At 42.0% G+C, this 13,765-nt stretch overlaps 1 protein-coding gene across 13 annotated transcripts in view; it reads right to left on the bottom strand.

Annotated features, from left to right (window-relative positions):
• ptprt (protein tyrosine phosphatase receptor type T) overlaps nucleotides 1-13,765 on the bottom strand; it is a 345,472-nt gene that overhangs the window by 150,369 nt on the left and 181,338 nt on the right. For all 13 annotated transcript variants that reach the window (XM_027279178.1, XM_027279180.1, XM_027279182.1 and 10 more), the window contains exon 12: nucleotides 1,793-1,994. In XM_027279178.1, the coding sequence (XP_027134979.1) occupies nucleotides 1,793-1,994 (202 nt within the window). The remainder of the gene's footprint in view (nucleotides 1-1,792; nucleotides 1,995-13,765) is intronic.

Raw genomic sequence — 13,765 nt, 5'->3', positions numbered from 1 at the left:
GCAGACTGGAGTCGTGGGGGTCGTGTGATGGGTCCTGTGTAATGAGGGTCTAACTCTGTGCAGAGATCTGCTACAGAGTACTGTGTGGGCATGCTTGATGACCCCAGAAAGTTCTGATTTGTTTCGAACAGGAAGGAAGTTGTACCAAGGCGTGATATTGAAATGAGTGATTTGTAGACGGGCGTTAAATGGTCCAACGTTAGAACCCTTTGAGATCCCTCAGCAGAAAGAGGCACTGCTGGGCCCTCAGTGATATTGTTCTGTTCTATTTCAGTGCAATGACATATTTGCAGACTGAAAATCTGGGAGTCATTATTAGGCTAGAAATGTATTCCCCTGGGGGGGGTTAAATGTGATACGTGGACCATTTTATCTTAAGTTCACATCGGTACGATTATAACAAAGTGATCAATAAACCTCAGAGCCTCCTGTAACAAATGAGAAGTGGCCACTTGCTGTGGCACTGAACTGTTACCAGGACACATCTTTTCATAAATATGAAAAGATGTGTGTGCTCAGCACAGCCTCGATGGGTATACTTAAGCCTACAAGGAAAGCTTATGCCGTAATCTCTGCTTCATATCACATGTGGATTGAGTCAAATGACACTCATTAATTATGTAATGATATTAATAAACACAGAGGATGTAATAAGCTATGTTTGGATCACATAGGGGTATAGATTTCTGGCATTTTAATACTCATTAAAGGGAATTAACAACTCAAATAAGGTTGTACAACAAGACAAGTAAGTGCAATCTAGCTTCAAATGTCAAAGACTGGAACAAATCTCCATACAGACTGTGCAAGGATTTGAATATCGTATCCAGGGTTGAACTGTGAAGATAAATGTTGCTCTAAGATAAGTTTGCAGTCTGGAAAGTGCATCTTGCGGACTGTGAATTTATCCTTGATTCATTGTGCATTTGTGCAGCAGACGATTCATCATTCAACTTTGTTTTGCCCTCAAAAATAACTCCTCTACAAGTGGCCTTCAAGCTGGACTTGGGGATTGTAAGAAGTACTACTTTTGGGCCCACGCTTACAATGAGCGTCTCCACAGAAAACTGCTAAAAGGTCACAACTCTCCTAATGAGGAGGACATAGAGATAACAACATCCTGTGAATGAGAGATATGGGGATGGATTATTAGAGGAAGGTAAAAAAAAAATAGAGAAAAGGTGGGAGCAGAGACAGAAAGGAAGAAAGAGAAGAAAGGATGCTGAGAGATGAAAAGGGAAGGGTGAGGATGCACGGCAGTTAATTTGGGGAGAGAGAACGGGTGAGTCAGAGAGATAAAGGGCAAAGAGATGCACGGGTTTTTATTTTGCATCAGTCATTCTGTCATTTGAACAACAGAGAGCAGCCTTCACAAAACAGACAGAAGAAGACTCGAGAAATCCTCTTGTTCCAGAATAAAGAAGTGCATTAACATGTGAGGGCATTTCATAGTTCTCGCCACAAAAGATGATTGTTTTAGTTGTTGACATTTTCTATGGGCCCGGGCGGATGACACAAACAGAGGATTACACAGATGGAAAGAGAAAGTCAGATAGACGTGAAGACGGTCACTCAGACAGACAAACAAAGACAGGCACAAAGAAAGAAAGTGACTGACATGTCAGCGCTCCAAGTGGCCAACGAAAAAGGAATCAGTGTCTCCTCACCTGCTAAATAATAAGCAATAAGTTTGACACAATGTTTGTATGTTTGGAGCAAAAATCAAACCAGTGTCACCAGAAATAAAAGTCGAAAACTATCAGCACTTCAAAATGCGACTAAAGATTGTTACCTGCGATCTTGGTGGTGATGCGGGTGGTGACGGGTGGGCCGAAGCCTTTGTTCGTGGAGGCTTTGAGGGTGAAGAAGTAGGTGGTTCCTGGGTAGAGACCAACGAAAAGGTGATGGGTCTCGTTCCTCAGCTTGAACACCCGTCCCCTCTGTGTTGTCAGATCGGCGCTGGGGTCTAAGGAGCTCAGGGCCTTGTAGGTGATCTGGAAGCAGACGAGATTATTTTAGCTTTACTCTGACCTTTGAGTGACAATGGACGAAATACTAAGATGAGAGCGTTGGGAGGGAGCCAAAACAAAAAGCTTAAAGATGCTAAAATGCTCAAACCATTTTGTATGTATTGTAAAAAAAATACTTTATTTCATCATTTCGTCACCTGTTGTGTCAGTTTCATTACTCAAAATCTCTAGAACATTTTGAATTTGAAACGCTTTTGTGTGTAAATGTTTTTATTCCAAAAGAAAGATTTCTGACGTTCAGATATTGTTACTGATTAAAGACTCGACTTTGACTCTCCAACCGCTTCCACTGTCACATCACAGCAGATCCAACAAATCGACCACGTCTTTTTGTCTGTTAAACGTAGCACGAATCAATTTTGGAGGCGAAGTGATGTCGGCTCTTTACTACAGGTCTGTGTTTCTCCACATGATCTCCACTTTGAGACTGGAACAAATTGAGCAAATTGACCCATGGTCACTAAAACTGGCAGAAGCGCTTCAATAGTTCTTCTGTTAAAAGAACTGTCAATGTCTGTTGTAATGTTGCTGCTGGCAAGTTTCCACACTGCACGACTGTCGATGACTGCACACATGGACAAACGCACACACACACACACACGGCAGAACACTGGAGGTCAGCTGTCATTGTGAATGACAGTCAGTACAAAAGAGTATTGAATGGTCAGAGAGAGAAAAAGAAACATTAATAGCAATTCAACCCAAACACATCTCAGCACTTCATCGAGTGTGTGTGTCTGTGTCAGGGCCTCTGAGTGCATCAGAGTTTGTCTTTCAGCCACAAAGTGAGAATAAAAAAATATAATAATACTGGATATATAACACGTGGAGGCAAGGTGAGAACAAGTGACGGAGGTAGAGAAGAACAATGAACAAAAGAGACAGAAAACAAAGAGAGACGACATGAATGAACCAGCGGAAACCTCCACCGACGCAGAATGTTTCTCCGGCTTGCAGAGCTATAGCCCCTGGAACGGTTCATGTTTCCTGTCATTTGTCTTCTGGGATTGATTTCTTGACAAAAACAGCATGCAAGGGCAGCACTGTTTAGCCGACTGCCAAGGAGGAATTCACAGAGGAAAACTTTCCCACCGGCAATCATCGCTGTGCAGAAAATATCTAGTAACTAAATCTATCCTTGCAACCCCAGCAGATTCAAGACATACTGGAGCTGAGAGCGCCAGACAAGACTAAATCTCAGACTGACTTTTAGTAATTGGCGAGAGCTCGGTGAAATAAAAGGCTGAAAGACAGACGCTGGGCTTCTTGCTGATGGTGTCAGCGTCACAATGGGCCGGTGGTTTAACCATAAAGTCTCCAGTCTGGCTTCAGCCACGGAGGCATGCGATCACCATTCCCCTGTTACACCCTGCTCAGTCCACTAAAAGAAACTATTTGAGATGGAATTAATAAAACACATTTTTTGGAAACTGAGCTTGAGTTTACAAAACTTCAGGAGCTTCCTTTTGTTTTTGTGCAATAAAGCTGCTTTGGAATGAATTCACACAGAAGAGTTGAAAAGAGCCGAGAAGAGACAAAACAATATTTGCAGAGAGAAATATGTGCAATTAATACTGAGACAGAGAATGTTCTAAATATTGAATGTTCAGGTTGAGATCATCAGAACACACCGATACAAGAGATTTAATTTAATGCACAAAGTGATTGTCTTCGTGATTATCTCTAAATGTCCTTCCATTTGCTGCTACTGTTCTCAATTTGCCAATGCCACGCCGGGGAAGAACTCCTGAATTGGAAAGTGACATTGAGAATAGGACAGTTTCTCATCGCGCCCTGAGAGTAGCTCATATTCAGTTTCATTACATGCTTTATTAATGAAAAAAATAATGTGACGAGAAGAAAATGAAGACTGGAAAACAAAGAGAGCCAGAGCCAAAGGAGGAGGTGAAAGAGAGAGAGAGAGAGAAAAAAGAGTGATAAGTGATGTGGATGGATGTTTGTGGTACCTTGGAGGCTGAAGGTGGTGTGTGTGTGTGTGTGTGTGTGTGTGTGTGTAGGTGTGTGAGCTGAGGCAGTCGACCCCTCGCCGCTCCATTAGCGGACTCAAATCAAAAGCGCCAACAGCTGGGTGCCTCACTTCCACTATAGGCCTGCAGGCTGGAGGTGGTGCGATGTGTTGCTGCGTGATGTGTGTGTTTGTGTGTTTGTGTGTTTGTGTGTGAGAGAGAGAGAGACGGGAAATACGAGGTTGAGGGAAGAAAGATGCAAATACAGAAAATCAGCAACAGCAGAGAAAAACCTGAAGGGATGGACATACTCAAATACCACGTTTGGATGTGTGTCACTGGCCACAATCATGTTTTGTGAATCAGAATCAATAACAATTTTAGTTTGTGTGACTCTGGGGTTGAACCGAGCTCGACTCATTTTGTTGTTTGCTGCTGATGCTCATCAGCAGTTGCGTTGGTATTTCTTGCGGTTGGTGTGTATTACACGGATGTTCTCACTTCTAATGTATCACTGTCTTGTTAGAGAACTAAATCCATAATGATTGATCAAAGCCCCCCGGTTTCTCTGAGGGCATATAGAGCTACAGTGTGGTGGGCGGGAGAAACAACAGAAAGGAATCATTAAAAATAAGCAGTGCTGTTTCTTTGAATTCCCGCGGCGCACACTTGAAACATTTTTCGTCCTTTGACTTGTTCAGACAGTCTTTGAATCTTTGAACTTCTTCTAGTGTCGGTGTCTGGGAACGACAAGCAAATGTGATTCAACGTTCTCATTCCTAGGGACGTCAAATACTGACGTTTTGTCATATGTTAGAATAAAATGTTGTATGTTCGTATTGTGTGACCTGTAAGTTGTGTTGCCAACTCATCACCCTGGTTTCTATAGATCCATAGAGCAGAAGGCCACCTCTGTCAGTTGATTGAAACAGGATCTGTAGAACAGAGGGCTACTCTGATTATCAGCCGGTTGAAAACAGAGGGACAAGATACCGTCAGGGTCAAAAGTCAAACCCCCTGCAGTTAGTCATGTGAGGCATACTGTAAGATAGAAGTCTCAGATCGCTGACTAGGTACAACTGAACATCGAAGGGGGAGTTTAGGTTTTCCTCCTCTTTAGGAAGCTGGCTGAAGACGATTGGAGAGTGCCAAGAGGCTGGGACCAGCCTGTGCACCAACAAGGGAGAGCCAAGTTTAAACCAGGGCAGCTCCCCAACAGTTTTTGGACCAATGAGATAGGCACACATATTATATAACTTTATGAAAATTCGAAGTTAGGCACTCTCTTTTTGGAAGTTGGTTGCAGCTAACTGCTTGCAGACTGCGATTTGCTGAAGAAAAGAAAAGAGGTCCATGTACATGTAATATTTTGTCCTGATGCTAAGTACAGTGGTCCCTCGTTTATCGCGGGGGATACGTTCCAAAAATAACCCGCAATAAACGAAATCTGCGAAGTGAGTTTTACAATTATTATACATGTTTTAAGGCCGTAAAACCCCTAACCACACACTTTTATACACCTTTTTACAGGCATTTTGTACAGTACTCCCTTAAACAGGACGCAGAACACATGTGCGGTTCTCCCTTAGCCAATCAGGACGCAGAACACAATGCGCGTTCATACTGTACAGTATGCTGTAAAAAAAAAAAAAGCATGCAAAATGACACTGAAAAAAATCCGCGAAACAGCGAGTCCGCGAAAAGTGAACCGCGATATAGCGAGGGATCACTGTAAATACTCGTACTAAGGAATAATTCGGCTATAGAATTCCTCTATGCAAATCAACAAGCGCGCTGACACATACAGATGCTAAAGGGTACCTTGTGCGTCTGAAATGTAACCCATCTGTTACAGGTGATATAGTCTATTCTTGTAAAGTGTAAGGAGGTTGGCTTTGGGTGGATGGATGGAACAACCAAACAGAGGACTTTCACCCAGGAGACTAAGGTTTGTGTCCCATGTGAAACCAAAAGTCAACCATGAGTTTTAAGTTGCATACCTGACGTGTGGCAACATTGCGAACATACCATGATCTTTCCCGAACTCTACCTCATGTCACCTTAACTTCAGGGTCTGTGTAAGCCACTGAAGGGTGTGGCAAACATCAGTAGTTGGAAGGTCAAGCTTTGTACGAATTACATGGATGGATGTTCATTTCTGTTGTGAATTCAAGGTGAGACTGAACATTGTTTTGCTCCCATCTGCCCAAAATGAACCGAACTCACCCCAGAGTTGAAATGAATTTCTTACGAACACAAACATAAAGTTATTTTTCTTCTAATATTATTTTGTATCATTGCCAGCGGGCTGAGAAAGAACAATGAAGAGTTTTCTTATTCACTTTTCCAGGTACTTGACTCCCCCCGGTACAACTCAGACAGACGAGTGAACGCCGTTTGGATTGAGGAACTTGGGATGAAACCTTTGACCGACAGAAGACGGCTGTCTTAAATGCAGCAGAAAGCTCTCGACAGAGCAGCAGCCATTGCCTTCGACAAGCAGGTGACGTCTCCCGGGCCCTGAAAGTTCGCCTGGCTGGCTGAATAAAACATGTTAAATCAATAGCTATTTATACAGACTGGGACTGAGGGCCTGGAACAATAAAATATCATCTATTTCATCTACGCTGCAGTTTTGGTTTGCACATCGATGGCTGTTATTTTATAAGTCATGAATGGCTCTCTATATTTTTATGAGCTTTACGATCTCTCTCTCCCTCTTTTCCCATATTACATGATAGAGTCTCTTTCTCTGTTTTATCACTCTTACCTTTGAAGTATGTTTCAGACACCCTTTGTCTATTCATCCACTATTTTCCCCAGACTTGCACTCCTCACCCGTCCTCTTTGAGTTCGGCTCATAAACCTCAGGTGTACTTTCCTTTAAACCCTCTCTCCCTTTGTGTCACCCCTCTTCTCTCTCTCTCTCCATAGTTGATGTACTTGCAATCGGTAGAGCCATAAAGCTCGGGTTGTTTTATTGGCCAATGAAAAGGCAGGCGTGCAGCAGGGCAGTGCATCTTGGGTAATAGAGTGTGTGCCTGTTGGGGATAACTCATCGGAGGGAAGGTGCATGTGCGAGTACAGGTGTGTGTGTGTGTGATTGAATTAGCGAGTCGGATAGAGGAAATCAGCGAGGTGAAGTGAGGATAGAAAAGGTATAAAGGGAGGAAAGGATCAAGGGAGCATGAAGAAAGGTGAGAACGAGAGACGTGAAGAGAAAGAGAGCAGGACGGACAGACAGAGACGGTAACTGTCGCCATGGTATCACACATTTTATATGGAGCTTTATAGCTCAGTTTACAACTTGTAACCGACAGTTTTATTAATGCGTAATAAATTATTTACATATTCTTTCTGGATCAGTTATCAGCTATTAGTAGAAACAACTTAACTGTTATCAGCTCGTGAAGAAAAAAATCACTGGCTTCTATTTAAATGTCTCCAGCGTTTTTAAAAAGACCTGCAGATTAATTCATTAGCAACTTTATTAACACGTAAAATAATAATAATAATAATAATAATAATAACTTTTGTCAGGAAAAATAAACACATAAACCCAATTCAAAGTCTCCCTTATTATAGAGCAGGGATCCTAAACCAGGGGACCATGGCCCCTAGGGGGTCCGCAGAGGTACTGCAGGGGGTCCACCAATTTTTGTCATAATAATTGACAGTTTTCACCAAAATAATGGTGAATGTGAAGGTGCAGACACTTGAAAAACTACAAACAGCTCTTTAATAACCAATAATAATTATGAAAAACTACAAACAGCTCTTTAATAACCAATAATAATTATGCATAAACACACACAGGCTAATAACCCAGTATATAAATAGGCTAATAAGGTGAAATACAAGTTAAATAAAGTCAATATAAAAGTTATTATAGGCCAGTGAATTACATGTGGGGGGTCCCTGTTCTGTCCGTCTCTTGTCCAAGGTTGAAGACCCCTGTTACAGAGCAATGCCACAAACACTGTACCTTTGCAGGTGTTTGTGCATCTCTTAAAGGGATAGCTCAAGTATTCTGAAGTGGGGCTGTAGGTGGCGATCATTGAGCCCCCAGTTTGGAGAAGCAGAGTTAAGCACCGCTGTGGACAGGGTCAGCAGAAAAATCTATTTAAGCCAGATAAAAAAAATCTCAAAAAATTCAATATCGTGCACGCTACATTAAGAAAATTTGCGCTGCTTCATATTTGCCCTCAGACATCCATTTCCTTAACTCTAGAACTTCAGTATTTCTTCTGTGCCTCGCACTGGAGATCAGTTACAGCTGCACGGGCAGAAAAGAAACAAACACACACGTCTTTGAAGTCTTTAGAAATATGAATTTTTGATTTCAGTCTTATCTCACGACCAAACAGCTGATCTGTGGAGTAATACAGTGTAGTGCACAGCCAGACGTTCTGCGGTTTGTTCTAAAAATAAAAGGGCCGTCTGATGTCTGAAGGTGAAGCTGTGAAAATATTCTAAATATAGCCTACGGAAAGCTTTTATTGAGGATTTATGTGGCTAAAATATGTTGACGGATACTGATCGCCGTCTCCCGACTCTGGATAGGTGTCACATGAAACCTCACTTTTAAAATACCTGAACTGTCCCTTTAATGTGCGGGCACGTTGTGTACCCACATGTGTGTTTGCACAGACCTCTGTGTGTGTTTGTTCATGCGGGAGATTGATGCCGGTGAGTATTAGAAGCCATACCTTTTACCTCGCAGCCCACTTCATCAAACACACCACAGCTGCAGTGTGTGTGTGTGTGTGTGTGTTCATGCACGTCCTGCTGGGCTGCATTATTTTGAGCTCCAGCCAAGTTTTATGGAAATAAACAATGTTTACGAGGTGCCGTTGTGGGATCAGTGCTGCAGAAATGCTATTTCAATTCAGTTTTGTCGTTTTCCATTTTTTATTCTCTGTGCTCCGGTTTGTTTTATTAGAAAATATGCAGTAGCTTCTTTCCTCACTACTTTAGTGTTGCTGTTCTCTGTCATGTCGAATTAAGCAGGAACTATTTGAGGTGTTTGTTCTTTCTGCTTTATTTCGCCACCATTCACTTGACTGGAGTTTCAATTTATTTACTACCTCTCTACTTTTTAAGCCTTTAGTGGAAGCACTCATCTGGAGCCGATTAAAGTAGCATAAAAGAATAAAGTTTGTTTCACTTACTGCCTGTAACTTTCTGTTTTCAAGGGACTGGGACGTTAAAACATTATTTATTTCATCTACACTGCAGTTTTGCACATCAATGGTGCTTCCTAACTCAGATATTTATGGGCAGAATGCTCAGTTTGTTTGCCCTTTGTGTTGAATCTTTTTGGTCTCGCTGTCAGTCCCAAAACCTTTTTGAGGGGTCCTCTGCTCTTTTCTATACTCGGGATCCGTCGTTTGAAGTGGAAATGCTTTCTGTGACTTACACTGACATGTAAGGACTTTCCTCATGCATCTTTATAATAAAAATAACCCCTTCGAAATGATCTACAGAGCTACAGAGGATCATTCAGCACACGTCCTCTCATGTGACGCCTATATACACAAGTGACATTAACAGCAACTAGATAATTCCCGCAGAAATTTTGAGAGTGACGAGTGGGCTGTTGCCGGGTGACAGGAAGGATTTCTGGCCAAACCGTATTTCCAATCATTGAACCGAAAGCACTGGGAGCATCCTGAGCCCTTCCTGAACGTCTACATAGTTATTTTGTGTTGATAAAGTGAAGAAATGTGACCTTTAGAGCGATTCAAAGAAACGTTACTTCTGCTTTCCTCCAGATATGTTCCCGCCTTTTTAACATGGCAGTCTATGAGGCTGTGGATGGGTGTTGGTGGCGCATCTTTGTGTGTTACGCCAAAACTATAAGGCTGACAGCTTTAGCAGATGAATGTGAGTGAGAAGGTTTCAGGAGGCTTGCATTGTACTCTTGTTCTTAAAACAGAAACGTACAAACAAACTGTTGCAGCTGTGATTTCTTTACCTTTCTCACTTCTTAAAGATGCCATCATGATCATCGTCTATTTGAAATTACACTAATTTGTGTTAGCTGTCAATGCAACAACTGTGCTAACACCAACATAAGCTGTTGTCTTAGACATTTAATGCAACACCTGTCTTCCCCCGTCTCCCATCCTGCCTCTGAATGCACCACAAGAGGGTTTGTTGAGGACTTGGATAACAGGGTACGAAGGGAAAACTCATCTCACATCTGCTCTCAGACTGTATTTTGACACTTCTTGTCCTGCTCATTAGATTTTCTGAAGTTCCAACATACAAAATAATAATAACAAAAAAAAAACAATGCCTTTCCCGGGATGCTGACATCTCCAGTCCTGCCTTTGAACTCTCTCCACTAACAGTGTCAGGCCTCAGTGTGCAGAACACATCCTCATCTCTCTGCACCTTGACATTTGCGTTCCTGCCTTCCAGCTCAGTTAAGACATTTTACTAACACTTTCTTATAAGCGCAATATATAAAACTTCTTCTCTATTCTTCTGCTCCCCTCATCATGTATCCTGGCACCTCATGCCTTGCACTGTACTTACACTAGTAGGCACCTATTGTTTTAAGTTCCAGCATTTCTGTTTTTAGAAGTTTCCATTTGGGACAGACTGTTCTGCTGCTTCCCCCGGCTTTAAAATGTCAAGACATTCTGGGTCACTACGAATAGAAAGGCAAACACACACACACACACTAACACGAATACCATCTAAGCTGTGCACATACACACAAAGACATACCGATGCAAAGATGTGTGGACATGCAAAAATCCTTAAATAAATGCCAACGTGCATGCAGATGCATGCGTGAATAGTTCTGCATACATACATAAAAACACAAATGCGAATAAGATCTTTGGATTTTTTTTCCCTCATCCCACTTTTGTATTGTTCCCAGCGAGATAAGCTAACTGGAGGAATAAATAGAAACAGACAATAGTCCGATAATATTTCGTGGCCGTGTTGCCTCTATTGTTCTCATCGACTTTTCATAAACAAACAGAAAGAAACAAAGACAGAAAGAAGGACAGAGCGAGCGCAGGACTAAATATGGCGTGATAAAAATTTCCAGGCCGTAGTATTGTTCTCGCTGAGATAAATATACACAAGAATGATGGAAAAGGATGGACGGAGAAAGATAGATGAGCGGCAGACCAACAGAAATCTAGCTTCATAAATAGCTGGGCTGTTAATCACAAACAAAGGCCTCAATCGCCTAATCAGACTCAGCAGTCGAGAGGCGGTTTGGAGGAGCGGCATGTTCGGGGAATATAAAATCCAACAAATGACAGGATACAAGAGAGCTCTTCTTGTATCCTGTCATTTGTCTGCTATGGCAGCCCGCTGCGACCAAAGTTCACATGAAAATCGATACCACCTCCACCACAAAAGAATCAAAGATTTATTTTTTTTTACCCCCGGAAGAGGTGTTAAGAGACGGAGCGTTACAATCACTCCAGGAATTCAGCCGGTGGTGACAGTTTGACGGCGAACGGCCTGAATCGGCATCCGAGTGACGCCTGTTTGACAGCCACGCTGCAACTTCCTGCCAGCCGAGTTAAGACGAGTGACAGAAAGAGCGTTCTCCCTCTGGATGCTAATGTAGGCCACACATGCTTCGTCTGCTCTCACTCTTATATTCTAAATAATTTGCTGACAAGCTTATTCACCGCACGCCGGCAGTGATTTACAGGTGTACTGTCAAGTGTGTTTTGTATGTCATTTTCCACGTATCAGCAAGTTAGAGTAATGAAAAGTCGACACAATCCTCAGTTATTGTTGCATCTTTTTTTTTGTCTGCTTTGGGGTTTTATTGCTTTTTATGCTGTTTCGGGTGCAGTGGTTTAGTCAAGGGAGACTCGGCTTGGAAGCCAGAGGGTGGCAGTCCAGCACGGACCGCGGTGCAGAGTGCGGTGCTGGGAGAGCTGGAGAGAGATGACAGCTCCGGGGCTGAACCGACGCTCAGAGGGTGTCGCTAGGTAGCAGCCCCATCCCTCACTCTCCCCTTAATTGCATGCCTATAGGTCCTGTGGGTGTGTACATTGTATAATGCAGTGAGAAAAAATACATTTAGTAAGTGATTCTTCTTGTTCGGGAGGTTTGTCTAAAAGAAAATGTAGTATATAGGATGAAATATGGCATATACTGGAAGAGAAACAATAACAAAGTTGGTTTTAAAAAGCTAGATTGGGGGACAGTATGATGAGGGGAGGGGAGGACCACAAATATATGAAATAACTTTATGAAATCTGCAAACAAAATGAGTTAAGAAAGAAAGAAATGTAGCTTGAAGGGAAAGTGTTTATGAACGTAGCGTTTTTTAAAAGTATTCCAACAACATAACTACATATTTTTACATCTAAAATCAGCTGATGTGACCAAAGATATAATAATAATATATAATATGTTTGAACTAACGTGTTCACTCCCATTGTTTTCCAGTGGGAGTCCAAGTTTTAAAGTACTTATAAATTGCCAGTGTTTTTTATTGAAAATAATAAATAATCTCTCTGTGTTTTGCATTTAGGGATTACAACACTAAACATTAAATTAGCGTCTCAATTCTTTGTTTGCATCCAGACTGTAAAATAATATTAACGGGTCAAAAGTCAAAGCAGCTCCTGTGATGAAAAACAAGCGGATAGAACAATTTTAATGTTTATTTAGATTAAAATTCACCCTATTCCCAAAGTGATAGTAAAGTGGAAATATAATAGAAAATATATATATATTAAGAATGAGCAGAATATAAACAGACCTGGCTGTACAACTGGGACAATAAAGGAGAGAAAGAGACAAACAAACAGCTGAGGTAGACCAGGCCTCAGCGGCGAGGTAATGAGGGAGAAATGAAAATATTAGAAAATGAAAATGAAGATCTGAGAGGAGGTAAAGATGCCGGGGGAGGCGTTTACATTTACAGGCTGCTGAAAAGCTGCTTCTTGTCGATTTTGGCCTGTGGGGCTCTCTGGGGAGACGTGATTGGCTGGAGAGATGGCAGTGCGGGGGGTCCTGATTGGCTCCAGGGGAGGAAGTTATAGTTCTTGAGAGATCTGAGCCCTGTGTATAATCCTGTGTGTGTGTGTGTGTGTGTGTGTGTGTGTGTGTGTGTGTGTGTAACATACACAGAAGGCAGGGTGGGGGTCTTGATGGATAATCCTCTGACTATTACCCCCTAATGTGTGTGTGTGTGTGTGTGTGTGTGTGTGTGTGTGTGTGTGTGTGTGTGTGTGTGTGTGTTTATTATGTTTAGGTGTGTAATCCTCCTCTCTTTGACTGGCAGGCTGACATTTACTGAGCTCAGAAGTGTTTTGAAAGAGATGCACTCATTGCTTCTCAGTCATTTATTGATTATTTTCATATGTTTGGTCTGTTTTGAATAATATCGAGTGAAACATTCCAACATTAAAATGTCTAAAAACGACCAGATTTCATTGAGTTGTGTACTTGCACTATCCCAGTTTGTCTAACGTTGTTCAAACAGAGTCTGCAGCATCATGTTCTCATCGTATACTGCTACTCGAGTCGCTTTAACTAAGAAAGAAGTCAGCAGACATGACTAAACATATCGTGAATGAAACTTTAATACATGATATCTTTTCATGAGTCATGTTGGACGACCACGATCACACGCTGCTTCACATCGTCATTAATCCATGTTTGAAATAAATCCGAATCATGATAGAAGTGATCTCATGACACTGTGCTCTCTATAATAACATTTACAGAGACTCAACAAGTCCCACCATGAGCAAGCACCCGGCGACAGTG

The sequence above is a fragment of the Larimichthys crocea genome, chromosome VI, assembly GCF_000972845.2.
Source record: "Larimichthys crocea isolate SSNF chromosome VI, L_crocea_2.0, whole genome shotgun sequence".
NCBI classification, from domain to species: domain Eukaryota; kingdom Metazoa; phylum Chordata; class Actinopteri; family Sciaenidae; genus Larimichthys; species Larimichthys crocea.
This window is presented reverse-complemented; position numbering and strand designations above follow the sequence as displayed.